Below are 27722 nucleotides of genomic sequence, written 5' to 3'. Positions count from 1 at the left end.
AAAAATAATTTATCATTGTTTCTTCCAAACCAGACCCTCACCCAATTGCTTCACATTCTCATTTGACAGATTAGAGATCTTATTTTGTTTCTGTCGTGTTTTTGTAGAAGCATGAAAAAAATTGCTATTACTATCTCACTCGCGTAACCACAGTTGTTTGCACCTTTGTCACCAGAAAACTTCTTGATCATTGTAAATTTCCATCAGCCTTTTAACACTGTCCTCATACAAATGAACTGAGAAATCATCTTTTCTTCCCTTTGTACGCTGCATAATTTTCTTCACCTGCTGCACACGAGATTTGAAGCTTCCCGTAATCTCTTTTCCCCATTTTTCTAGCACCTCTGCAGTAAAACTAATCTTTTCTGTGAACGACTTCCCCTAACTTAATTGCCACAATTGTTCAACAATTTTTCCACACATGAGGTCTCTCAACCAAGCGTTCTCAAAACGGAATCGCTTAACTTTGACTAGGCACGACTGCGTAAAAGGTTCCAAGAGAATGGGACTATGGTCAGAGGTGGAAATTTTTATATTAGTTAGCTTGGCGTCGACAAATTGATTCATAAAATTGCTAGATACCAATGCTCTATCCAATCTGATTTCAATCCAGTTTTTTGTTCCGTAGCCCATCTCCTAAGTATAAGGATAACATTCAACTCTAAGTCATGTAAGTCACACTCCTCAACACACCTCTGAAAGCCTTGAATTAACCAGATTGGGTATTATCTTCCTCCTTTTTTATCCTCATGACTAAGGATGTTGTTCATATCCCCTATCAGCACCCATGGCATGTTTACTTGGCTGTGCAATCTGCATATTAACTCCCATATCTCCTTTCTTTTAGCATAGTCAGTTTCTCCATATATGCCTATTAAACTGTATTTGATCCATCCTTTCGATTCCACCACCACATCAATATGGTTCCTGCTATATGACATCACTGTGGCATCTTTCTTGTTTCTCCATAGAAATGTTATCCCCTCACTATGCCCTCGAGAGTCAACTGTGAATGCACCTTCAAAAGCTATGATATTTTTTATTTTTTCAACCCTATCTGCTTTACACAAAATCTCACTAAGAAAAACAAAGTCTAGGCTCTTTTGGAGTATAGACTCCTTAAGGAATTGTAAAGCTATGGGGTCCCAAGCCCATGGCAATTCCAACTCAAAGTACTCATAATGTCTGGAGAACCCCATTTACGAGGCCCGCCAATTCCACGTTTTTTGGATCACTTTTTTATTTGGGTTTCCTTGTACATCTTGATCCATTCCCACTATAATTTCTTCATCTGAGCCCATATCCAACTCTGTATTATTGGTTAGATCCCCCACCCCAGCTGGCCCAATCCATAATCAGTCCTCCTTTTTTTATTCTCTATTATTGTCACCCTTTTTTCACGAGATTGGATTGACTATTTTCCATCATTGACGTACTACCGTTTAAAAAAACCTTTTTCGCGTCATTCCCTCCTGATTGGTTTGTGACAGTTCCTTCATTCTCTCCACTCAATCCCTGATTTGTTGGAATATCAGCCATCTTCCTATTTCTGGTCCAAGGTGCATTTTCCAGAGAATCTCGCCCAACTCCATTACCGTCGCGCAACCATTTAGCACCAATCAATTTTGTCTATCTTCGTAGAAGTGCACATATTCATGGGCCATATGGCTTTAAAATTTCTTCTTCCGGTGTCTCAAACAAATGATTGTAGAACTTGTATGAGTGTCCAAATATACCACATATGAAACAGAATGTGGGGATATTTTCATACTTAAACACAATCCAGAACCATTCATTTCCAGCTCGACGAATCTTCATGCGTCTTTTCATTGGTTTATCCAATAGTATTTGAATTCTGACTCTCAAATATTCGTGCCAAGCGCCGATGAAATTACTTGGGCATGACTCAACAAAACTTCCAATATAGTTGTCCACTTCCTTAACTACTTTTTTAGTCATAAAACATGCACGCAACTCATGGATTTGAACCCATAAATCCATGGTATTAAGATTTACAGCACGAGGGATATTCCCTTCTTTCATTCTTGCAATTACCAGAACTTTCCGGTTGGAAGACCACGGACTACCATCTATAACTCGTTTCATATCCACCATGTGATAGAACTGGAACACGTATAGGTTAACATCGATTTCTTTAATGAACACTCCTTTTCCTGGTCTCCATAATGCAGCCATGGTCTGTTTCATTAATGGAAAATCAATTACTCCTTCTACTAAGAATCTCCCTACTAGGCATAATTCTGCATTAATCTGTGTGTTACTGTCCAGATCTTGATCCCTTGCTTCCACCTCCAACGCCGGTCCCTCATCTTCTTCATCATCTAATTTAATATTATTCATAATTTCAATAATCTTACTAGTTGAGGCCATGAGAAATGATAGGAATGATAAAACTAATTGACAACGAAATGACAGACGAAACTAGAACAGAAAGACACGAAACCCTTGAATATATCAAGACGAGACTCCCATGTCAGATGACAAGACAAAATTTGGAGATAATAATTCTTAATATTAGTATTTCTATAAAACGGGTTTTTTTTTGTTGAAATACATAATAATTCTTAATATTAGTATTTCTATAAATAAAATGAACTAATGAAAATTGATTTAGATTCGCGACTTCAATTATAAAAGAATATTTGAAATGAACAAGTGAAAATTGACCTATATCCCAGAAGTAATTACACAAAGTTATTAGATAATTAAACAAACTTCAATTTTGCAATTGTTCTGGTGAATGTCAAAATTGCCCGATTTTTACAAGAGAATGATAAGAATACCTATTTCTAGATATTATGGTCATTTTTACCGGTATATTATGTATTTGGAAAAAAGATATCAGCATAACGTATTTACTATATAAATAATAAGTATAATATGCAATTATCATATGAGTAATATATATAGGCCTATATATATATTCATATAGATAGCCTAACAAACAAACATTTATTGTGATACATTTTTAAAAGTATAATATGTATTTAAGAGAGTGGTATTAAACGGGTATATATGCTCTAATAAAATCAGAAGTGTTACTTTGATAAAAGTAGGCGGTAATTATGGTAAAATCATCATTTTTTTCATTTATTTCGTTGAAATAAGGCTTAATTTGAATTCGTTCAACTCGATTCCATTAGTATAATTTAATTTTTTTTATTAATATTTTACAAATTTATTATATAGGGTCATAATCTCAACAATCATTAAATTTGATCATTCCTTTTTTTACTGAAATTTTGATCATTTAGCCAAACGGTGACAATTTAGTTGTTATCTATCTCAATTAATGATACAAATAAGTTTCAGATGACACATTAAATTGTATCTACCAACCACCCGCTATCAGTTACCTTAACATAATTGTCATCTCTTTAATTTAAGGTACACATTTTTTTCTTATAAAGTGAATAATAAATATAAGCTCGCATTCTGGATAATCTAAAATTTCATTATTTATTTCAATCACAATCATCCAATTTGTAACTCGATTTACTAAGATAAAATATTATGTAACGAGAAAAAATGATTAAAATCAACCTAGAAGTGATTAGAGCTTAATTCGAAATTGACTCGTTACAGGTATTAACATGATTAACATGAACTGAAACCCGGAATTATCACTTTACTTGGACTCGATAAATAAGCAACATAATTATTTAATTTTATAAAAAAATCATCTAAAATTTATACATACATCCGGTATTCTAAAAATCCCCGATTCAATGGATTAATCCACTGCAAAGTACCCAACCGATTCAATTTTTGAAATCTGATAATTCTTACGAATTTTTTTATTGGAGTATATATAATTATTTATTAAAATTAAAATACTATAATAAATTAAATATGAATAATTATAGAAATTATGATATAATAAATATATATTTGTTATTAAATAACTAATATAATCTTAATAATATATTAAATATAATTTAATATTATAATACATTCGATTTTTACTCCCATTAATCTCCGATTTTCAATTAATTCTAAATCGATTGATATTTCCCGATTCCCGATTTTTAAACTTCGAGTACATTCGTGTATATATTTAATTTACTCAGGAAAAAAAGAAGACTTGACTTGCCAGTTCGTGGAAGAAGAGGAAGAAAACAGGTAACTATACATACATCCTCCTATGTAAGTATTTATCCTCCATACATACACACACAACATATACACAATCCTATTTTAATCGTACAGCTTTTCTGCCCCTTTTTCACTTCTTCATTTACGGCCTTGGTATATCTCGGTAACTTTTTTTAATTCAAAATTTAATCTTTTTCACAATTGTGTCTACTTTATGTGAAATTATGATGTGGGTATTTTTTATTATTTATTTTCATGCTGAATTGATGATGTTTTGATGATGATTTTATGATGATGAAAATCTTGGTACTGTTGTTTATGTTAGAAGGCCTTAATTGAGCTTTGTGTGTGTTTGTTGAATTGTTGTGTGTGAGGGTTTATATATGTTCTGCAAAAAAGTTTGCTTTTTGTATGAGCTAGATCTTTGATTCTTGGGATGCTTAGGGTTTCTATGTGTGTGTTAGTGTGGCAAATTGTGGGTTGTTTCTTGGTTTGTGTTGGGGGTCATTTACGCTATGGTGATTTAATTTTTCGATGTGTAAGAATTTGTTTCCTTGGGAACTGATGATCGTGTTAAAAGTAAAGATGACAGTTAGTTTTTAACTAGAAAGTAATAAAGCTTAGCTTTGGATTGCTGAAACTGGCTTAATTGTTTTCGCGGCATGAGTGTGATCTTGTGAAGGGAAATTTTGTGCGTCATAGCTTTGATGTTTCCCCGCCAGGTGCTGACTGTAGAATTAGGACATTATGGTGTATAGTTACGGTTTTTTCCATACTTTAGTTAATTATCTTATTTGTTGTTATTTTTGTCGTATTCTGATAAGTTAAGTTGGTTATTTTTGTCATATTATGGTCAGTCGGTTTTCGACATTTCTCACTTTTTTTAATCTGAATTCAGTGAAAATGGACCCCATGGCTTATCAAGAAGAGGTATATGGAGGATCTCAGAAAATAACATATCATGGAGGCGGAGCAATTTCTGCACTTGCAGAGGATGAAATGATTGGTGAACATGACGAGTACGATGATCTCTACAATGATGTTAATGTTGGAGAAGGTTTCCTTCAGCTTCCGAAATCTGAGGTACCGGGTCCATCGGCTGGTTTAATGAGTAGGGCCTTCCATACACAGAAAACTACTGCTCCTGAACCTACTACAGAAAAATTGGTGATAAACGAGTTAAACATCCATGGAGTACCAACTGATGGAAAGTATATAAATTCGGGGTTTTCTCAGGCCAAGGAACGACTCGCTGCTAAAATTGAACCAGATTCGGGAGTAATGAATGTTCTAGGAAAAACCAGTGGTCTAAGTATGACTCATGACACTCAAGGACTGAATTTGGGGTTTCGCGGCTCTTCATCTGTTGCACAGAAAACTGGAGTTGACTCTGTTACTTTTTCAAGTAAAGTCGAGAATGAGTTTATGCCGTTGCTAAATCGTAATACAGGAGCCCAAAGAGGTGTTTCACAGATTCCATCTAGTCAAATGAATGTTCACGTGAATATGAACCGCCCAAATGCCAATGATAATCTGGTTAGGCCACCCGCTGCTAATGGTGCTACCATGCTCTATGTGGGAGAATTACATTGGTGGACTACTGATGTAGATATCGAGAGAGCAGCATCTTACTATGGGAGGGTTAAGGAGGTTAAGTTCTTCGATGAGAAAGCTAGTGGTAAATCCAAAGGCTACTGCCAGGTTGAATTTTATGACTCAGCTGCTGCTGCTGCCTGCAAAGAAGGCATGGATGGTCACATATTCAATGGACGAGCTTGTGTAGTGGCATTTGCTTCTCCACAAGCTATGAGACAGATGAGTAATAAATCTCATGTCCAGACTCAGCCTCAGCAGCTGGGAAGGAGGCCTATGAATGATGGTGCCGGACGAGGTGGTGGAACAGCTTATCCCAGTGGAGATTCAGGGCGTGGTTTTGGAAGAGGCGGTTGGGCACGAGGACAGGGAACAGTCAATAGAGGGGCTGGGAATATGAGGGGAAGAGGAGGCACTATTGGACCAAAGAACATGGTCGGAAATTCTCCTGGGGTTGGAAATGTTGCAAATGGGGGAGGTTATGGGCCCGGCATTGGTGGAGCTCCTTTTGGCGGGCCTCCAGGTGCTTTTATGCATCCTCAGGGTATGATGGGTACAGGATTTGATCCAACTTACATGGGACGAGGATCCAGTTACGGAGGCTTTCCAGGTCCTGCTTTTCCTGGGATGATTCCTCCTTTCCCCAATGTTAATGCTATGGGACTTGCTGGTGTGTCTCCTCATGTAAACCCAGCATTTTTTGGCAGAGGAATGGCTGCTAATGGAATCGGGATGATGGGGAACCCTGGGATTGATGGACCACCTCATGCGGGGATGTGGCATGATGCAAACATGGGTGGATGGAGAGGGGAGGAACATGGCCCAAGGACAAGAGAGTCAAGTTATGGTGGCAAAGATGGTGACGAAGAGTATGGGTATGGCGACTCCGGTAATGGTAAAGGTGCCAGATCAAATGCTGCTTCACGTGAGAAGGAACGAGCCTCTGACAGTGAATGGTCAGGAAAATCTGACAAGAGGCGTCATGATGAGAGGGATCAGGATAGGGACAGATACGATAGGGTGCACCGGTACAGGGATGAAAAGGATGATCATCGTAACCGTCGGAAGAAAGATCGTGACGTGGGTTACATGGCTGATTGGGGTCGTGGACATACTTCATCAAGATCTCGGAGCCGATCTCGCGCAATGCCAGAAGAGGATTACAGGTCTCGCTCTCGATCGAGAGATGCAGATTATGGAAGACGAAGACGCCAGCAGTTAGACTGAAGTTTCTGACCCCCCCCCCCCCGCCCCCCGCCCCCAAAACCCCCATCCCCCGTAGGAGTTTATATGATATTTATGTTTTTAATACCCATCGCCAGATGCCTGATGCATCTACAGCTGCCTATTTTCTGATTGATGATGGCACAGCCTGCAAGCTGAAGTTAAAAAAGTAAGTTTCAGCGTTTTGGGTTGGAGGAAAGAATAGTTATCTATTTCTTTCCTTTTAGCTCTCTACAGACTGAACCACCTAAATATTTGTGTGTTGGTCATATACTTTGGTGACAATGGTAGTGTTCCATAATTAATTGTTTATGAATATTAAACTTATAGTAACCTATCTAAATAGGTAAAAACCAATTCTGCCTGATCTTCTATTTTGTGGATATAAAAGCATGGGTTTTGCCAAACTTGATATAATTGGGTCGTAATCTTGTATATGTCTGCGCTAGTTCTGTTATTTACTTCTCTTTATTGATGCTAGGTTTAGTTATGATCTTCATTGATGTTAGTGGGTTTGCACATTTTATTTCTGATATTTCCGTATATTTACTTCTCTTTATGGATGTTAGATTTTATTGGTGATTTATTTTCATTAAATCTTCGATGCCACTTAATGGGTTTGCATATTCTATGTTTTTTTGGTCTCAATAATCCGTGTTTTCATTAATGCATGCCATTGTGTGTGTATGATATAATAATGCAAACATTTTAGCTGGCATAACTTGCTTCTATTCTATGTGAAAATTTATTCTACTTACAAATTATGTGAAACCTTTTTACGTAAAATTAAAACCCTCTTTGTCGAACTGACATTGATCCCACATGACCGTGTTAAACATCTCTTTTGTTATCAAATTTTAGTCACGGATAATTAGATGTTGATAGGATAACAGTACTATTTGCATACTGGTCTATATTGAGCGTACCACAGAAGTTGTCTATTAGATATTTTGTTTTTATTAATTTTCTTAGGGCATGAGATTAACTGTAAATGCATGCATACTCCCTATCTATATAGTTTCGTCCCTCAAATTTGTTTAAATAAGAATTTGCAATTTGAATGAGAAGTTATAAATATCTAGTTTTTTTGGGAGGATTTGTTAACGTTTTAGTTATCATTTCACCTCTCTTAAATGTTCTATTTCCTACAGGGATTAACTGTTAAAGCATGCATGAATATGTGTATAGTTTTGTCCCTCAAACTTGACTAAATAAGAATTTACAATTTGAATGAGAAATCATAAATGTCTAATGTGTTTTTTTGGAGGATTTGTTAACCTTCTAGTTAAAATCTCACCTCTATTTGAGAAATCATAAATGTCTAATGTGTTTTTTTGGAGGATTTGTTAACTTTCTAGTTAAAATCTCACCTCTATTATATGTTATATTTCCTACATGCCATCATTTGATGTGCGATAAAATTCTTTTTTATCCATTTGACTAGCTAGGAACTTGGTAAGGGAGCACTGAGTGAGAGTCAGTCATATTAGTAATGGTCAAATGCATAGTTATACAAGTTTGCATAGTTATTTGGCAGTTAGGAAAAAGTTTATATGTCTAGGGAGCTTGATAATCTATGACAATAAAGTAACCCCTTGTAATTTACCTCTTTTGTTGAGAAGGAATAACTGGTTATTTTTGCTAAGTAATAACTGGCAACTTTTATTTTTCTTTTACATCATATTTAGTGTGCAGAATGAGTAACCTTTTGTTTTTCTAATGAATCAGCCATGTGATTATCCGGAGAAAGATGTGCTAAATTTGCTGCTTTCCTTGGGGGGTTCTGAAATTGGTTGTGGTCTGCCAAAGCAGCATATATGAGATTGAATATCTTATTTTTTTGATTGGGGAGAACTAAAATTCTATGTTCCTTCAAAACTATGTCTAGAAAGAGACCATCAATCTGCATATAGAGCACCAATTTTTGTAGTTCATAGTTGTTTATATTAGATTCAAAAAATGTAATCCGGCTCATCTCCTTTTTTGTGAGTGTGTTGTAATGGTGATTGTCTTCTAACATGTAAATATTGTAATGGGGTAGGCATGTAGCATGAGCGTCGCCTCTTATGGCTGTTCATTTCCCTGTAGGTTATTATTTTTGGATGTAACCAGCCTGTAGTATGTATATTGTAATTTGTAGGGCTCTAGTTTTGTTAAGGATTGCATGCATGCCTGTCTATCTGTCTGTATGTCAAGACTAAAAGTTTTTATTTAGTACTTGTAAAGCTGGATGGAGCCATGGCTGGTGCTGAATCAGACTGTTCACTGTATTTTTAGCATTGGTGATGTAATCATTCAAGTTCCCCCCTGTACCATAATTTAGGAATATTTGGTGATGTATTCTATCCGCCTGTAGTTGAGGTGGAGTATACAAGCACAACATTTTGTACTTCATCCGATAATCTTTATTGTATTAGAAGAAGATTTATGATCTTCTTTCGGGCATGGTATTACATTGTAATTACTAATTACCGTGTTTGAAAGAAGTTGATGTATGTTATGGAGTGATCTGTCGATGCAGCTTCATGCAGGTGTCATATTTGTATCAGTAACCGAGAAATGTAATCTTTGTATTTGGGGTTTTTGCTTCTCCACAGCCACAATGTAATTCAGACTCGCCCTTTCTAATAGAAACACATTATCCAGTATTTGTTTCAACTTCAACTGCATTGTTGAATTATGTCCTCTTGACGGCGTTAGGATGAATTTATGTATCAGCATGTAGTGTTAGAGTGGAATTTTGGATTTGATGCTGATTTGTGAACTTGCTTGGTTGTCAACTATAGTGTTCTACAATTGTTTTGAGCAAGATTGTTGATCACCAAAGGGCTTTAGAATGGTGACTGGCTTTGAAGTGTGTTAGTGCAATGGCTAGCATCATTTTTCCTGCAGTCTTTTGTTTTCTGTTTATGTGGTGAATTGAGTAAAATGTAAAACATGAACCTGGGAATAAGAAAAAGAAAGAGGGCATGTTATAAAAAAATGTGAACTTTATGGAAGTTTACTCTGTTCTAATTTCTAACTTTTTGCCAAGTTACTTGGTTTTCATCTCAATGGTAAATCAATACGGCTCTCAAGAAAATGGGCATTCATTTTTTCATTCTACCAGCACAATATTTTCAGTAATGATAATTATTAACTATCCTTATTAATCACACATTTTATTTTCATATTTATGGATAATTGGATATCCACTTTACTCGGTCAAATTTTATCTCTTTTTGTCTTATGTTCCTGAATTCCGATTCGACACCCAAAATTTGATTTGTTTGTACAAGGTAAACAATACAACTAAATTTTAATAAGAAAATTTAGAGCTATAAAGATTAGGTATACAATACTCACTTTCACCTACATCATATTATCTTGTAACAATATTTTATACCTAATTTGATATATCAATCACTCTTTTATTAGTCTCTTTTGCTGAAAAAGAACGTGACAGGACACTCTCGTGGAAACGATGTTATAAGTTTTAATTTGAAATTTATTTTAAATTATACTTATATATAAATATTTTATGAATTTTAAGTATTAATTGTTGAAATAAATTTTAAGTATTAATTGCTTCTTCGGATGCTTTATGGAAGAAGAGAGGCCTATGTATGAATGATAATGCAGAAAGAGGTAGTGGAGCGGGAAGAGGAAGCAGCAGGAATGTGAGTCATAGATCTCGTTCGAGGGGTGCTGACTATCGAAAAAGGAGCTCGTATCATCGGACACATGCCTTTTGACATCATATTCTTTCTTTAACTCTCCAAAGACCGCTTCACCTAAAAACTTGTACTAGCTAAATACATTGTAAACTCAGGCTTCTCTCGAAATATTTGCTTTAAATACATTATAAACTTTGTGTTTTTATCAGAGTATTTTCTTTTAAATACCTAATTTTAGTGTTTGCCCCATTGATAATTAATTACCTTCAATGCATTATCCTCACTTTCGAGGTTATGACGTACATGGCAATGTTTCCCTATTCTGCTATATGTGTATATCCATGTATGAATCTGATATAAAGTTGTTAACCATTAATATTTGATGTTACTATATTTTGCAAATTTGTCTTGGGGGAGGGGCTAATACCTTATCATGTATGAGTATTGTCACTACTTATTTCCTGTAAGCTCAAAGTTTTTAAAATTCTGCAGTTATGATGTAAAGCCAGGGGTAGTAATTTGTAAAGTTTCATGCCTATTAATTTGCTTGTATACTGAGGTACTTAGAAACTAGGTATCTTAGAGGCCTCCAAGCTGGGTGAAAGCCCTTAAGGTGCTGTATGTGAGTATGTGACTGCTCATTTTGTCATTAGGAATCGTTAGGCGAATCAAGGTGTATTTAGTTACAAGAATATTGTTGGGTTGCACTTTATATTTGTAAAGTATTTTCTCGTCCATGGCAAAATTATTTTCTAAAGATCCTCCTCTTATATAGAAGTTATATGTTAAGCTTCTATTTTAGTATTAGTATATTCTGGTCCAAATTCTTGTTGCATTTGTTATGTTCTCCTTTCATGGTACAAATCTGTTGGTGCATAATGTCACCCTGTCATGAGAGAAATTTTAGAGCTGCAGGTGTCTTTAAAGATCTCTTCCTGATTGTGACAGAATATGGATTAGATGTTGTTGGGGTTGTAAGACTTCAGTTAAAGGTACGAGGAGGTATCTATGAGCTTCTAAAATACTCATTCACATGGTTTTCCGATGACTGATAAATTGGGTGGTAATCCTTCATGTAGAGATACTTTTTGGCTTCTGTTTATGCTTTTTGCAGAAGTTTTAAGTATTAATGTGATTTTATGCATCTCTTGACTTGGTTCCTGCACTGGTTTATTCGATATCTGTTTTAGTTATGTTCTGTTCTGGCAGTCAGATTTCGCCATCTTTCTCATCCCTGATACTTGTATATTGGATTATTTCTCATGCACTTGTGAACCGGAAAATAATATTTGACCCTCAGGATCTCAAACTTTTTTTGGTAAAAAAGAAAATTGAACTTTTGATATTGCATAACAGAAGCATTTGCGCATATGCATGATGCATCTTAGCGTATATCTTGAATAGCTATATGCCTATATTCGTGTTTACTAAAATAAGGATATGTAATATACCATGTTAGAACCAAAGAAAATCAATGGCTTCTGAAATATGCGCCTACAGTATTTAACCGAACTTAACGCTTAACAACAGGCCAAAATATAGTCAAAAATTAGTAATTCAGCCATTCATTTATTTTGTACATTCATCTTCATAGAGTCTTGATTGTTCATTTATCAATACAATTTTGCTGCAATTTTCTTATAGTTTGTTATCTACATTGCTCAAAATTTATAATATGGCTCCTCGTGAAATCATCGTTCTCACTCTTGTCTGCTTTGCCATAATTGGCATGGCATCTGCTGCTGCACCTGCTGAGGCACCTTCTGACGACGACATTGGAACTACAGATGGAAATGAGGGTGCAGCACCAGTTGGCGGACCAGTTCCATCCGGTGCTTTCTCTCAAAGCTCTAGCGAGTCTCCCTCGGGTGAACCTTCTGTTGCTGCTCCGGGGCTTCAAGTATCCATCATTGCTGGTGTTGCTGCTACTGCTGCTGCAGCAGCTTTTGTTTTTTGAAATTGCGAAAATTTATAAGATTTTTATAGGTAACACAATAATCCCCGTGTAAATTTGGGAAGCCAAAAACGTGAGTTTGAGTTCGAAGGATTTGTATATTATTTGTCATCTTAGCATGGGCAGTAAAGGAGTTGGTAGAATCATATTTGTTCCCATAAGATCAATGTATTTTTCATGAAAGGTAATAGTTTTTGTAGGCAAGTAATTTTTTGTGTGGAAATTGCTTTATTATTAGTTTTTCAACTATCAAATAGGTCTTTTTGTTGAAATACATAATAATTCTTGATATTAGTAATTCTGTGAATAAAATGAACCAAATAAAAATTGACCTAAATTCGCGACTTCAATTATAAAAATTTATTTGAAATGAACAAGTGAAAAATGACCTAGATCCCAAAAATAATTACACAAAGTTATTAGATAATTAAGCAAACTTCAATTTTGCAATTGTTCTGTTTAAGGCCAAAATTGCCCGAATTTTATAAGGCAATGACAAGAATACCTATTTCTATTATGGTCATTTTTATTGGTGTATTACGCATTTTGGGAAAAAGTTATCGGCACATTCATATTTACTATATGGGTAATAAGTATAATACGCGGGTTATTATATGAGTAATATACATATATAATAGGCATTATCAATGTCGGTAATAATTGTTATACATTTAAAATTTGGGTTAATATGCATGCATATATTACTCAATTGCCATCTGTTTGGCTTTTTTTTACATTGACGTAGGTTGCACCACTGTCACAACACTCTCTCTATTCGTGACTTCTTCTTTTGAGACTCTCGATTTTCTTTGATTATCTTAATTATCTTCTCTTTTCAAATGTTAGACATATATGATATATTCATATACATAGTCTAACAAACAAATATGTATTATGATACATTTTTAAAAGTGAAATACGTATTCGAGAGGGTGGTATTATGTAACACCCCCTTCTTAAAATAGAAGGGAAATATTACTTAAAATCCAAAACCTGCAAACAGAGCACTAATATATTTCTAATAATAATTAAACAGTCTAAAATCTCAAAAAAAAATAATATTAAATCTTCAAAATATCTAAACCAAAAATATAAATGCTGAAATCTCTAATAAGAAATTAAGTCTAAATAATGATAGAAGTCTGAAATCCTAAAAACGAAATAAAGGGTAGCTCTCCATCACACAGCCCCAAAAGTCCCCCTAAGTACCTGCCAGAAGAAGAATACGGCATGAGACAAATGCCCAGTACGGATTGGAATAAATTTATAAAACATAAAACAAGATGAACATTTGACAGTTTAATATAAAACAGCAAGTTTAAATAAAACAGGCTGAAACAACGAGGGCTAAGATATTTCATACCGAGAGCAAAACAAATAACAAATACACACATCATAGGGTACCTAATGTGTGCAACAAACCAGTTAACGAGTACGGCATATACAACGTCACTGTCGAATCAAATCACAAATCAAACTCTGGGTGCACCCACGTATCCTGAAACAAATATCACAATGGCCAAAGCTCTCCTCCTGAGCTATCAAAAGGATACGCCATGACCAATCACACTGTCATGGAAGTGTCATGCCAATGGTGCCGCAATGACATGGCTGTAGTACCCCTACAGCTGGTTAACTCGGTATACCCTATTTCACTCTAAGGGTTCAAATAAAATAATTTTCACAATTTTAAGAATCACTTGCAGCAGATATTTCAAATATTCTAAACAGATATTTAACAAACATAATTTTAAAGCTCGCAAGATTAAATATTTAAAACTTCCAGAACAGATTTAAAATAATTTTCAGAGATCAAACGAATAAGAACGGAATGAATAAAAATATGAAGGGAAAGAATCAGATATATTTAATAATAAAAGGAGTAGCACTGAAAGAAAGGGGATGAAATCCGTACCTCATCTGATGGACCATTAAATCGGATTGTTGAAATACGATTGAAAGTGAACAACTTATACTAATTCGAATTTTAACAGCAGATAAGTTAAGGATTTGAAATAATGGTCAACTGGAGAAATAAAGTAGATTTAACAAGGATTCCAAAATGATAAGATTCATCAAAAACGCACTGATAACGAATTAGTTATGAATTTTTGAAGTTCAGGTATCACAGCAGAAATTATTCAGGAACAGATTACAAAGAAGGCAAATTTAGACAATAAAGACAATCTGATCTCACTTCGACTATAACTAGACAATGAAAGAGAATTCTCAGAGGTTTCATAATTTATAAAGATCATAATTTTATGACGAATAATGAAGAAGATATGAATTTTTGAACATGAAACAACTATGCTGATAAGTATAAACAGACCAGAATATTTGTAAGGCAATTTAGGCAATTTAAAAGATTTAAATATATAATGGGTATACCATATAATGAAAGAGAATTTCATAAGCTTTCCAGATTGATATCATGAGTAATTTTCCGACATAAGATCGATTTATAACGAATTTTAGAAGGTATGAAAAACTGTTCACGTCATAAATCTGAAGGGTCACAAAGAATGGATATTTGCACATAGTTAGAGGCTGATTCCACAAAATATGTAAACATGGAAGTTGTAGGTATCGAAACAAGCTTTCCAGAAAATCAAGAATCAATGAATTCCGTGTACAAACGAATAAGTTATGGATTTTACAACAGATACGAGATGCTGATTTTATCACATACGAATTTCAGCACAAACAAATAAGAAGATGAACATGATATGATTATGAAGAAGAAAAGATCGATTCTCGTACCTTGATCAATCGAATAACACAAGAATAAACTTCTAAGATCTTCTTGTCTTCTCAAACCCTAGCCTCTAAGAGCGGCTCCCATTAAAAAGACATAGAATAGGACATAACTTGTATATATATATATATTTATAGGCCCACAAGCCCACAATTAATAGAATCCTATCCCTAATCTAATTAATAATATAATTACTAATTCTATTCCAAATCAAATTGTATTAAAAATTACTATTATTACTAATTCTAATCTATTTCTAACTAATACAAATATTAAATAGATAATAATTAAAATAAAAATACGGATATTACATATTAGATGGCTATATATGCCCCAATAAAATCCAAAGCGTTATTTTGATAAAAGTAGATGATAATTCTTATAAAATCATCATTTTTTTGAATTATTCAGTGGAAATAAGGCTTAATTTGAATATATCAACTCGATTCCGTTAGTATAATTTAATTTTTAAATTAATATTTTACAAATTTATAATTTACGGTCATATTCTCCACAACATTATATTTGATCATTCCTTTTTTACATAAATTTTGATCACTTATCCAAACGGTGACAATTTAGTTGTTATCTATCTCAACACAACTACAGTTAGTGATTCAATCAGGCGGGTGAAAATTTAGTTGTTATCCATCTCAATTAATGATACAGATTAGTTTCAGATCATAGTTTCAATGTCAAATTGTATCTACCAACCACCAGCTATCAGTTCCCTTAAAATAACTATTATCTCTTTATTTAATGGAACAAATCTTTTTCTTATAAAGTGAATAATAAATATAAGCTGGCATTCTGAATAATCTAAAATTCACTACCACATAAATGGCCTTCAACAACATCGAAAAAAAATATTAAAAATGCTGAAAAATATAGTCATAAGATATAAGGCAACATTTTTGTCCATTTTGAGGGTGTTGAAAATTTGCATGTGGCCTTTGATATTATGCCAACACATTTTAGAAAATTATGCCAACATTGATATTATGTTGTTTTAGGTTCTTATGGCGACATTTTTTACTTAATAGCAACACCAGCACTGGTGTGGCTTTACCTCTATAACAACACTCTCTAGTCAATAGCAACAGGTGCAGGGTATTGTCTTAAATCGTATTGCAAAATCTCTTTCCATCTATAACAACCCAGTTGATTAACATTTCTTATTTTTTCCAACACCTAATCATATTATAGCAACACAAACAAGTTAACACTATTAAAGTTTTAGCAACATTTTTTTACAAGTAAAGCCAACATTTTTTGTAATAATTTTAAAAAAAAAAAATCCTTAACGAATATACCAATATTAATCAATATTCATCGCAAATATACATAACCAAATGCAAATCAATTTTAAATCTAGCATACATACGTCAATAAAGAGCTTCCACGTAGGAAGTTTGACCTCAAACTTATATAACAATACCAACCTAAATTTAATACAGGGTTTATATACAATATTGTAAAACTCTAAGTTCAAAAGATTAATATCTTGAATCTTCACAGTCTTCATCATTCTTTTTAATTCCTTGGTTGCCGACTTTAGAGCTCTTATCTGAGAATGATCGGGGAAAAATTGAAGGCATCAGTTAAAATCATAATTCTTAACAAAACTTCATCCTAAAACATATAAATTTTAGTAAGAGACAGTTAGAGACACTTAATAAGAGTAAGTGTGCATACCCACAAATATATTTTCTATTTTCTAAATAACCATGGATAAAACATATATCAGGTACATTCTTCCCCTTCAAAATAGTTTACTCTCTACATTGTGAGGTTATTGCCAGCACATGCCAGTGAATACGATAAGCTCCGAATCGCATGTCATTAGAGAGTCAATATTTGAGAGAGTAATTCTTCCTTTACTAAATTTCACTGTGTCACCTCTCATTGCATAGCAATCACATAGAAGTGTCACCTCTCATTGCATAACAATCATAGGATCTTAAATACAATCCAGGGTCCATAAATTGATACAAGCTCAAAACTAGAGAGTATACACAGAATCGCTCACTGCTGGGAAAATGTAAAAAGTGACAAAGATGGAGTAGACGTTAATTACCTGAGAAGGTATAGGAGCTTGGCATCTTTTTGGGATGTGCATTTGGATGTAATACTCTTTGCATTCAGATGGACAATTCTTGATATACTAAATCGTTTCTTCTTCATCACGCTGTAGACCAAATATAATAATTATTTTAAATTAATCATAATCAAATGTACTATAAAGTAAGCACTAAAGGTCAACTGGGATATGATGGTCATCCAGAACTGTCGAAACAGACATGGTTGTTCCCGCACACATGACCTTTCATTCTGATTCTGGAATCTCAACATAGCAATATTAACCAAATTAGACACTCAAAAAGCTGGAGATTGGCAAATTTGTAGAGTTAGTATAGTGTATATCAGGTTGTGTTTGATATAGATTGTTTGTTCAGGCAAGATTTTGGACTTCAGCAATGCAAACACGGCAGTGGATCAATATCATCGCTTCAATGTTACCTCAAATTATCTAAACTAAGGATATAGAACTTAAAATTTTTGAACTAAATCCCTGATGAAACTTGTTAGGTACATGATTAAATATCGCAATTTGTTCATATGATCGATACCTTAACTGCATGTTTCCAAGTTTTAGAAGGGAGAAAATTAAAATAGCAGGTTTACAATTAGAGGAAGAGAGGGGTAATAAGCTAAGTAACTCTCTTGTGTTTCTGAGTGTTTTTAGGAGGAAGAAGCTAAACAAACATATGCATTCTCAACTGTTACCTCAAAAACTACAGGACAAGTTAAATAGTGTTAAAAATAAGTGTATGTTACTTGAAAGCTAGGCATCAAGACAATAGCTGTTTAGCTGGAGTAAGAAATAAACAAATTAAATTGATTACTCAAAAGTGACGCCACAGGGTTTCATCAGAAGCAACAAAGCTGAGATATCTACAGACTTGTGAGCATGCAATAAGATCCTGCAATTTTTCCACCATAAATATGTTAACCTCAAATACAAAAAAATAAGGATTTCAAATACATGCACATTTATATTATAGGATCTTCCTACATCAGACGAAAGGAACTTGAGGATATCATGAAAGACGTCAAGAGGTACTTTGCTTAAAAACTATTATCGACCATCTTTGGTTTCGCTCTACTGTTGTGGATACTACTTTTAACACGACAGCCCCTACTACTGAACTTGGCTCTCTTAATTCTTGAAGACGAACGATTTCATACTTGAATTGAGGAAGGGAATCTATTCAATTTCCTTCTCTTAGCCACATTGCTTTCAACCTCCATGTACTTAAATTAGGTTTTAAAACTTGCAAGAGAAATATTCAGAATCTTAAAGCCAACATAAAATATCTTTTTAACTCCATTCAACGTAGCATGCATGAAATACAGGCACAATGAAAGATGTATTTATATTTACAATTCACAAGTCTTTGTTTTTTTCAGCTAGAGAGTTACAAAAGGTAACCTTGACAATATCAGAGCAAGTGTAAAAATAAGATTCCTTTACCTTTCGAGCTACTTTAAGAGAATCTTCAGAAGGAATATGCTCCCCTCTTTCCTGCATAAGAGTGTGTCAAAATGAATACTCAAAAAGAACTACTATATTTACGTTAAAGTCAAGAATAATTTCATCCGTATTTGATCACTCTGCCTTTAGGAATACTCTACTTAAGGTTCAAAATAATATTGAAAGTAACTCAAAGACAGAATTTTAGATTAAGTACCCGCATGAGTTGCTGAATAAATAGAGTCACATCTTTCCCTAAAAGAGGAATTGACCTAATGCTACTGCCAATAAAATAACCATCTGCAACATGTACAATATGGGTAGCCCCATCACCAACATCTACTAATACTCCTGTCATCTCACACTGAAAAGTGTATTTTTATGTTAATATACAAAGAAAAAACAGAAAAACGATAAAACATTCATGAACTTGAACTAATCCGACTCAGATGCATATCATCAAGCGCATACTTATTCATACTACCACTCTCATCTACCTCTCTTTCAAAAATAGGAAGTTCAAACCTTTGTTATACTTCACAGTGTTTTAAAATGATATTTTACTACACCCCTCTTAATATGACCATAATGTGCTATTAAGACCAACCTCTTTCCCAAACACCAAAACAGCAACAACACCAACACATTTCCAAAAATACAAGTTATTAATCTAGTCCTAGTAATTCTTGGTCAATTTAGTCTTTCATCAAACCGGATAATATTTTATACATTATCGTGACTTGAAACAAATTCGAAACTGATACACATAATAACAGGTAAATCACATACACCTAATATAGATATTTCATATACTAGATATCCTCAACTAATAAATCATATAAAACAGGAGCCATAAAAACAGGGCATAAACAAGTGGATTAAAAATAGGCTAAAAATCTATATACGCATATATGCATTCAAAACCCCCAAAAGTTACACATATACAAATATACCTTTAATTTAGGGTTTATAAACCCCTTAAAAATTAGAAATCAACAAATTAAAATACACAAAATTAGGATGTATAAAATCCCATAATTAGTGTTTATAATTTGCGAAAACATATATCTTACAATAATGAATGGAGCTATGGAAAGAAAGTGGAAAGAAGCCAAGCTACGCCAAAGAGATTGAACCGAGTGAAACTACGGGAAGAGATTACGGCAACATACAAGGCAACTTTCTAATATGATGTTGCCATACATCCTCTTATTTAATTTTTTACCACATAAGGTAACATTATTTTACCAACACCGTTTTTGGGTGTTGCCGAAAACCATTTATGTTGTATTGATTTTATCATTTGTTTCAATCGTAATCATCCAATTCACAACTCGATTTACAAAGATAAAATATTGTGTAACGAGAAAAAATAATTCATATCAACCTAGAGGTGATTAGAGCTTAATTCCAAATTAACCCGTTACAAGTATTAACATGAAGTGAAACCCGGAATTACCACTTGAACTCGGTAAATAATCAACATAATTATTTAATTATACAAAAAAATCATCTAAAATTTATAGATACATCCAATATTCTAAAAATCCTCGATTCAACAGATTAATCCCCAATTAATTCACTGTAAAGTATTCGACCGATTTAATTTTTGAAATTTGATTAATTCTTAAGATTTTTTTTATTGGAGTATATAAAATTATTTATTAAAATTAAAATACTGTAATAAATTAAATATAATATAATAAATATATATTTGTTAATAAATAACTAATATAATTATAATAATATATTAAATATATAATTATTTATTTTAATATATTCATTTTTCATTTCGATTAATCCTTCCTAAATCGATAATTCGATCGATGTTCAACGATTCCCGATTTTTACGGCCATACATCCGTGTATATATTTAATTTACTCGGGAAAAAAAGAAGACTTAACTTGCCAGTTCGTGGAAGAAGAAGAAGAAAACAGGAAACTATACATACATCCATGTATGTATATATACTACATAAATACACACAACGTATACATAATCGTACAGCTTTTCTGCCCCCTTTTTCACTTCTTCATTTACGGCCTTGGTATATCTCGGTAACTTTTTTAATTCAAAATTTGATCTTTTTCACAATTGTGTCTACTTTATGTGAAATTATGATGTGGGTATTTTTTATTTTACATTTTCATGCTGAATTGATGATGTTTTGATGATGATTTTATGATGATGAAAGTCATGGTACTGTTGTTTATGTTATAAGGCCTTAATTGAGCTTTGTGTGTGTGTGTTGAATTGTTGTGTGTGAGGGTTTATATATGTTCTGCAAAAAAGTTTACTTTCTGTATGAGCTAGATCTTTGATTTTTGGGATGCTTAGGGTTTCTATGTGTTTGTTGGTGTGGCAAATTGTGGGTTGTTTCTTGGTTTGTGTTGTGCTCATTTACGCTATGGTGATTTAATTTTTCGATGTGTAAGAATTTGTTTCCTTGGGAACTGATGATCGTGTTAAAAGTTAAGATGACAGTTAGTATTTAACAAGAAAGTAATAAAGCTTAGCTTTGGATTGCTGAAACTGACTTAATTGTTTTTGCGGCATGATTGTGATCGTGTGAAGGGAAATTTCGTGCGTCATAGCTTTGATGTTTCCCCGCCAGGTGCTGACTGTAGAATTAGGACATTATGGTGTATAGTTACGGTTTTTTCCATACTTTAGTTAATTATTTTGTTTGTTGTTGTTTTTGTCGTATTCTGACAAGTTAAGTTGGTTATTTTTGTCGTATTCTGGTCAGTCGGTTTTCGATATTTCTCACTTTTTTTAATCTGAATTCAGTGAAAATGGACCCCATGGCTTATCAAGAAGAGGTATATGGAGGATCTCAGAAAATAACATATCATGGAGGCGGAGCAATTTCTGCACTTGCAGAGGATGAAATGATAGGTGAAGATGACGAGTACGATGATCTTTACAATGATGTTAATGTTGGAGAAGGTTTCCTTCAGCTTCCGAAATCTGAGGTGCCGGGTCCATCGGCTGGTTTAATGAGTAGGGCCTTCCATACACAGAAAACTACTGCTCCTGAACCTACTACAGAAAAATTGGTGATAAACGAGTTAAACATCCATGGAGTACCAACTGATGGAAAGTATATAAATTCGGGGTTTTCTCAGGCCAAGGAACGACTCGCTGCAGAGATTGAACCGGATTCGGGAGTAATGAATGTTCTAGGAAAAACCAGTGGTCTAAGTATGACTCATGACACTCAAGGACTGAATTCGGGGTTTCGCGGCTCTTCATCTGTTGCACAGAAAACTGGAGTTCACTCTGTTAATTTTTCAAGTAAAGTCGAGAATGAGTTTATGCCGTTGCTAAATCGTAATACAGGAGCCCAAAGAGGTGTTTCACAGATTCCATCTAGTCAAATGAATGTTCACGTGAATATGAACCGCCCAAATGCCAATGATAATCTGGTTAGGCCACCCGCTGCTAATGGTGCTACCATGCTCTATGTGGGAGAATTACATTGGTGGACTACTGATGTAGATATCGAGAGAGCAGCATCTTACTATGGGAGGGTTAAGGAGATTAAGTTCTTCGATGAGAAAGCTAGTGGTAAATCCAAAGGCTACTGCCAGGTTGAATTTTATGACTCAACTGCTGCTGCTGCCTGCAAAGAAGGCATGTATGGTCACATATTCAATGGACGAGCTTGTGTAGTGGCATTTGCTTCTCCACAAGCTATGAGACAGATGAGTAATAAATCTCATGTCCAGACTCAGCCTCAGCAGCTGGGAAGGAGGCCTATGAATGATGGTGCCGGACGAGGTGGTGGAACAACCTATCCCAGTGGAGATTCAGGGCGTGGTTTTGGAAGAGGCGGTTGGGCACGAGGACAGGGAACAGTCAATAGAGGGGCTGGGAATATGAGGGGAAGAGGAGGCACTATTGGACCAAAGAACATGGTCGGAAATTCCCCTGGGGTTGGAAATGTTGCAAATGGGGGAGGTTATGGGCCCGGCATTGGTGGAGCTCCTTTTGGCGGGCCTCCAGGTGCTTTTATGCATCCTCAGGGTATGATGGGTACAGGATTTGATCCAACTTACATGGGACGAGGATCCGGTTATGGAGGCTTTCCAGGTCCTGCTTTTCCTGGGATGATTCCTCCTTTCCCCAATGTTAATGCTATGGGACTTGCTGGTGTGTCTCCTCATGTAAACCCGTCATTTTTTGGCAGAGGAATGGCTGCTAATGGAATCGGGATGATGGGGAACCCTGGGATGGATGGACCACCTCATGCGGGGATGTGGCATGATGCAAACATGGGTGGATGGAGAGGGGAGGAACATGGCCCAAGGACAAGAGAGTCAAGTTATGGTGGCGAAGATGGTGACGAAGAGTATGGGTATGGCGACTCCGGTAATGGTAAAGGTGCCAGATCAAATGCTGCTTCACATGAGAAGGAACGAGCCTCTGACCGTGAATGGTCAGGAAAATTTGACAAGAGGCGCCATGATGAGAGGGATCGGGATAGGGACAGATACGATAGGGTGCACCGGTACAGGGATGAAAAGGATGATCATCGTAACCGTCGGAAGAAAGATCGTGACGTTGGTTACGTGGATGATTGGGATCGTGGACATACTTCATCAAGATCTCGGAGCAGATCTCGCACGATGCCAGAAGAGGATTACAGGTCTCGCTCTCGATCGAGAGATGCAGATTATGGAAGACGGAGACGCTAGCAGTTAGACTGAAGTTTCTGACACCACCCTCCCCCCCAAAAAAACCCCCATCCCCCATAGGAGTTTATATGATATTTATGTTTTTAATACCCATCGCCAGATGCCTGATGCATCTACAGCTGCCTATTTTCTGATTGATGATGGCACAGCCTGCAAGTTGAAGTTGAAAAAGTAAGTTTCAGTGTTTTGGGTTGGAGGCAAGAATAGTTATCTATTTCTTTCCTTTCAGCTCTCTACAGACTGAACCACCTAAATATTTGTGTGTTGGTCATATACTTTGGTGACAATGGTAGTGTTCCGTAATTAATTGTTTATGAATATTAAACTTATAGTAACCTATCTAAATAGGTAAAAACCAATTCTGCCTGATCTTCTATTTTGTGGATATAAAAGCATGGGTTTTGCCAAACTTGATATAATTGGGTCGTAATCTTGTATATGTCTGCGCTAGTTCTGTTATTTACTTCTCTTTATTGATGCCAGGTTTATTTATGATCTTCATTGATGTTAGTGGGTTTGCACATTTTATTTCTGATATTTCCGTATCTTTACTTCTCTTTATGGATGTTAGATTTTATTGGTGATTTATTTTCATTAAATCTTCAATGCCACTTAATGGGTTTCCATATTTTATGTTTTTTTGGTCTCAATAATCATTGTTTTCATTAATGCATGCCATTGTGTGTGTATGATACAATAATGCAAACATTTTAGCTGGCATAACTTGCTTCTATTCTATGTGAAAATTTATTCTACTTATAAATTATGTGAAACCTTTTTACGTAAAATAAAAACCCTCTTTGTCAAACTGACATTGATCCCACATGACCGTGTTAAACATCTCTTTTGTTATCAAATTTTAGTCACGGATAATTGGATGTTGATAGGATAACAGTACTATTTGCATACTTGTCTATATTGAGCGTACCACAGAAGTTGTCTATTAGGTATTTTGTTTTTATTAATTTTCTTAGGGCATGAGATTAACTGTAAATGCATGCATACTCCCTATCTATATAGTTTCGTCCCTCAAATTTGTTTAAATAAGAATTTGCAATTTGAATGAGAAGTTATAAATATCTAGTTTTTTTGGGAGGATTTGTTAACATTTTAGTTATCATTTCACCTCTCTTAAATGTTCTATTTCCTACAGGGATTAACTTTTAAAGCATGCATGAATATGTCTATAGTTTTGTCCCTCAAACTTGACTAAATAAGAATTTACAATTTGAATGAGAAATCATAAATGTCTAATGTGTTTTTTTGGAGGATTTGTTAACCTTCTTGTTAAAATCTCACCTCTATTTGAGAAATCATAAATGTCTAATGTGTTTTTTTGGAGGATTTGTTAACCTTCTAGTTAAAATCTCACCTCTATTATATGTTATATTTCCCACATGCCATCATCTGATGTGCGATAAAATTCTTTTTTATTCATTTGACTATCTAGGAACATGGTAAGGGAGCACTGAGTGAGAGTCAGTCATATTAGTAATGGTCAAATGCATAGTTCTACAAGTTTGCATAGTTATTTGGCAATTAGGAAAAAGTTTATATGTCTAGGGAGCTTGATAATCTATGACAATAAAGTAACCCCTTGTAATTTACCTCTTTTGTTGAGAAGGAATAACTGGTTATTTTTGCTAAGTAATAACTGGTTATTTGAGAATGAGTAACCTTTTGTTTTTCTAATGAATCAGCCATGTGGTTATCTGGAGAAAGGTGTGCTAAATTTGCTGCTTTCCTTGGGTGGTTCTGAAATTGGTTGTGGTCTGCCAAAGCAGCATATATGAGATTGATTATCTTTTTTAATTGGGGAGAACTAAAATTCTATGTTCCTTCAAAACTATGTCTAGAAAGAGACCATCAATCTGCATATAGAGCACCAATTTTTGTAGTTCATAGTTGTTTATATTAGATTCAAAAAATGTAATCCGGCTCATCTCCTTTTTTGTGAGTGTGTTGTAATGGTGATTGTCTTCTAACTTGTTAATTTTTTAATGGGGTCGGGTAGGCATGTAGTATGAGCATCGCCTCTTATGGCTGTTCATTTCCCTGTAGGTTATATTTTTTTGGATGTAACCTGCTTGTATATTGTAATTTGTAGGGCTCTAGTTTTGTTAAGGGTTGCATGCATGCCTGTCTATCTGTCTGTATGTCAAGACTGAAAGTTTTTATTTAGTACTTGTAAAGCTGGATGGAGCCATGGCTGGTGCTGAATCAGACTGTTCTCTGTATTTTTAGCCTTGGTGATATAATCATTCAAGTTCCCCCCTGTACCATAATCTAGGAATATTTGGTGATGTATTCTATCCGCCTGTAGTTGAGGTGGATTGAGGTGGAGTATACAAGCACAACATTTTGTACTTCATCTGATAATCTTTATTTTTTAGAAGAAGATTTATGATCTTCTTTCGGGCATGGTATTACATTGTAATTACTGTGTTTGAAAGAAGTTGAAGTATGTTATGGAGTGATCTGTCGATGCAGCTTCATGCAGACGTCATATTTGTATCATTAACCGAGAAATGTAATCTTTGTATTTGGAGTTTTTTGCTTCTCCACAGCCACAATGTTATTCAGACTCGCCCTTTTTAATAGAAATACAGTATCCAGTATTTGTTTCAACTTTAGCTGCATTGTTGAATTGTGTCATCTTGATGGCGCTAGGATGAATATATGTATCATGCATGTAGTGTTAGAGTGGAATTTTGGATTTGATGCTGATTTGTGAACTTGCTTGCTTGTCAACTATAATGTTCTACAATTGTTCTGAGCAAGATTGTTGATCACCAAAGGGCTTTAGAATGGTGATTGGCTTTGAAGCGTGTTAGTCCAATGGCTAGCATCATTTTTCCTGCAGTCTTTTGTTTTCTGTTAATGTGGTGAATTGAGAAAAATGTAAAAGATGAACCTGGGAATAAGAAAAAGAAAGAGGGCATGTTATATAAAAAATGTGAAATTTATGGAAGTTTACTCGGTTTTAACTTTTTAACTTTTTGCCAAGTTACTTGGTTTTCATCTTAGTGGTAAATCAATACGGCTCTCAAGAAAATGGGCATTCATGTTTTCATTCTACCAGCACAATATTTTCAGTAATGATAATTATTAACTATCCTTATTAATCACACATTTTATTTTCATATTTATGGATAATTGGATATCAACTTTACTGGGTCAAGGGTTTATCTCTTTTCGTCTCATGTTCCTGGCTCCGATTCAATTATTGTTGACAACCAAAATTTGATTTGTTTGTATAACGCATCAAGTAAACAATACATCTAAATTTTAATAAGAAAATTTAGAGGTATAAAAATTGGGTATACAATACTCACTTTCACCTATATCACGTTATCTTGTAAAAATATTTTTGTTGGCTAAGACGGCCCACTGAACGAAGGCCCATCTGACAGCTGCATTATTGGGCCGAAGGTCCATCAGGCCCATGAGCCGAAGGCCCACGGAAGGCCACGGGATGTGGCTCACTTCGCATTCCAAACCGTTGGAAACAAAGAGGTGTAACGCCCATTTTTCACTCCATCCTTAATGATGAGTAACGAAAGAACATTTATAGCAGATATGGGTATAAAATCCCTTGGAAAGTAAGAAATACACACACTGATTCTCTCAGCACTCTACTTTTCTTGTATTTTCTACCCACTTTACAACCAGGTTCTTATTCTCACACCGGAGGTGAATCGGGGGAACAATCCCTCGTATTCTCTTCACTTTCAGGTGAAGGTCGAAGGCATCATCACGGAGGCCGAAGCCTGTTCATCCTTCTGAAGGAATTCTGGGCGTAACATTTGGCGCCGTCTGTAGGAATTACGAGAATCACAAGACGAGATATTGAAACAATGACAGAAATAATTCATGAGCATTCACCACCACCAAGTTTTACCGAAAAGGGGCAGCCGGCCACCCTGGTGGACGCCGATGGAGTCATCACATTCACCCCTGAGGAAGAAGCCTTGCTCCTAAAGATCCGGGCGGAAAAGGCTGTGAAGAAGGGCAAGGTCAAAAATGACCAGATGGAAAAAGAGGCAGAGGCCTGCGCAAAACGAAGAGAGACTGATGTGTTACGGCTGAAGGCCCTACAGCTGCAAAGAGAAGAAATTGAGTTGCAAGAAAAAGCTTTACGTGAAGCGTTGCGGGCTGACGAGCCAGAAAGGACGAATAAGCACA

At 35.0% G+C, this 27722-nt stretch overlaps 4 protein-coding genes across 13 annotated transcripts; 2 read left to right on the top strand and 2 right to left on the bottom strand.

The window, feature by feature from the left end:
• Nucleotides 1–1653: 1653 nt before the first annotated feature.
• On the bottom strand, nt 1654–2391 carry LOC141664509 (uncharacterized). The gene has a single exon (XM_074470462.1). It carries the CDS (start codon nt 2389–2391, stop codon nt 1654–1656), a length of 738 nt encoding a protein of 245 aa, XP_074326563.1.
• Nucleotides 2392–4085: 1694 nt separating this feature from the next.
• On the top strand, nt 4086–9327 carry LOC141665904 (uncharacterized). 4 transcript variants are annotated; one of them, XM_074471890.1, is made up of 3 exons: nt 4086–4143; nt 5015–7102; nt 8662–9327. In XM_074471890.1, exon 2 carries the CDS (start codon nt 5020–5022, stop codon nt 6934–6936), a length of 1917 nt encoding a protein of 638 aa, XP_074327991.1. In that variant the 5' UTR covers nt 4086–4143; nt 5015–5019; the 3' UTR covers nt 6937–7102; nt 8662–9327. The 4 variants fall into 4 exon arrangements, with proteins under 4 accessions (XP_074327991.1, XP_074327989.1, XP_074327990.1 ...); XM_074471888.1 differs by having other exon boundaries at nt 4139–4269; XM_074471889.1 differs by lacking the exon at nt 4086–4143 and adding an exon at nt 4162–4279.
• Nucleotides 9328–16609: 7282 nt separating this feature from the next.
• Nucleotides 16610–20075, bottom strand: LOC141664196 (actin-related protein 3-like). 5 transcript variants are annotated; one of them, XM_074470097.1, is made up of 5 exons: nt 19054–20075; nt 18837–18887; nt 18208–18285; nt 17379–17489; nt 16610–16868 (listed from the first exon to the last, which is right to left on the bottom strand). In XM_074470097.1, the coding sequence occupies exons 1-3, from the start codon at nt 19192–19194 to the stop codon at nt 18208–18210; spliced, it is 270 nt and encodes an 89-aa protein (XP_074326198.1). In that variant the 5' UTR covers nt 19195–20075; the 3' UTR covers nt 16610–16868; nt 17379–17489. The 5 variants fall into 5 exon arrangements, 3 of the variants coding, with proteins under 3 accessions (XP_074326198.1, XP_074326199.1, XP_074326197.1); XR_012551877.1 differs by having other exon boundaries at nt 17379–18887; nt 19054–19200; nt 19910–20075; XR_012551878.1 differs by having other exon boundaries at nt 17379–18887; nt 19054–19187; nt 19910–20075.
• Nucleotides 20076–20735: 660 nt separating this feature from the next.
• LOC141666404 (uncharacterized) lies at nt 20736–26089 on the top strand. Of its 3 annotated transcripts, XR_012552197.1 has the most exons (3): nt 20736–20884; nt 21628–23708; nt 25238–26089. XR_012552197.1 is itself a non-coding variant. In XM_074472389.1 (2 exons), the coding sequence occupies exons 1-2, from the start codon at nt 20797–20799 to the stop codon at nt 23535–23537; spliced, it is 1998 nt and encodes a 665-aa protein (XP_074328490.1). In that variant the 5' UTR covers nt 20736–20796; the 3' UTR covers nt 23538–23896. The 3 variants fall into 3 exon arrangements, 2 of the variants coding, with proteins under 2 accessions (XP_074328490.1, XP_074328491.1); XM_074472389.1 differs by lacking the exon at nt 25238–26089 and having other exon boundaries at nt 21628–23896; XM_074472390.1 differs by lacking the exon at nt 25238–26089 and having other exon boundaries at nt 20756–20894; nt 21628–23896.
• The last annotated feature ends 1633 nt before the right edge of the window (nt 26090–27722 follow it).

Source organism: Apium graveolens, chromosome 6, assembly GCF_009905375.1.
Source record: "Apium graveolens cultivar Ventura chromosome 6, ASM990537v1, whole genome shotgun sequence".
NCBI lineage: Eukaryota > Viridiplantae > Streptophyta > Magnoliopsida > Apiales > Apiaceae > Apium > Apium graveolens.
Note: the sequence above shows the minus strand (reverse complement) of the source record. Positions and strands in the feature narration are given on the sequence as shown.

Bases quoted from the DNA above. Each gene is read 5' to 3' on its own strand.
- LOC141665904 (XM_074471890.1), top strand. From the start codon at position 5,020: ATGGACCCCATGGCTTATCAAGAAGAGGTATATGGAGGATCTCAGAAA.
- LOC141664509 (XM_074470462.1), bottom strand. From the start codon at position 2,391: ATGGCCTCAACTAGTAAGATTATTGAAATTATGAATAATATTAAATTA.
- LOC141666404 (XM_074472389.1), top strand. From the start codon at position 20,797: ATGTATATATACTACATAAATACACACAACGTATACATAATCGTACAG. The intron at 20,885-21,627 runs GTATATCTCGGT...ATCTGAATTCAG, and splicing joins CTTCTTCATTTACGGCCTTG to TGAAAATGGACCCCATGGCT.
- LOC141664196 (XM_074470096.1), bottom strand. From the start codon at position 19,194: ATGACAGGAGTATTAGTAGATGTTGGTGATGGGGCTACCCATATTGTA. The intron at 18,888-19,053 runs GTACTTAATCTA...ACTCTTATGCAG, and splicing joins TTATTCAGCAACTCATGCGG to GAAAGAGGGGAGCATATTCC. The intron at 18,286-18,836 runs GTAAAGGAATCT...GAAAAATTGCAG, and splicing joins CTCTTAAAGTAGCTCGAAAG to GATCTTATTGCATGCTCACA.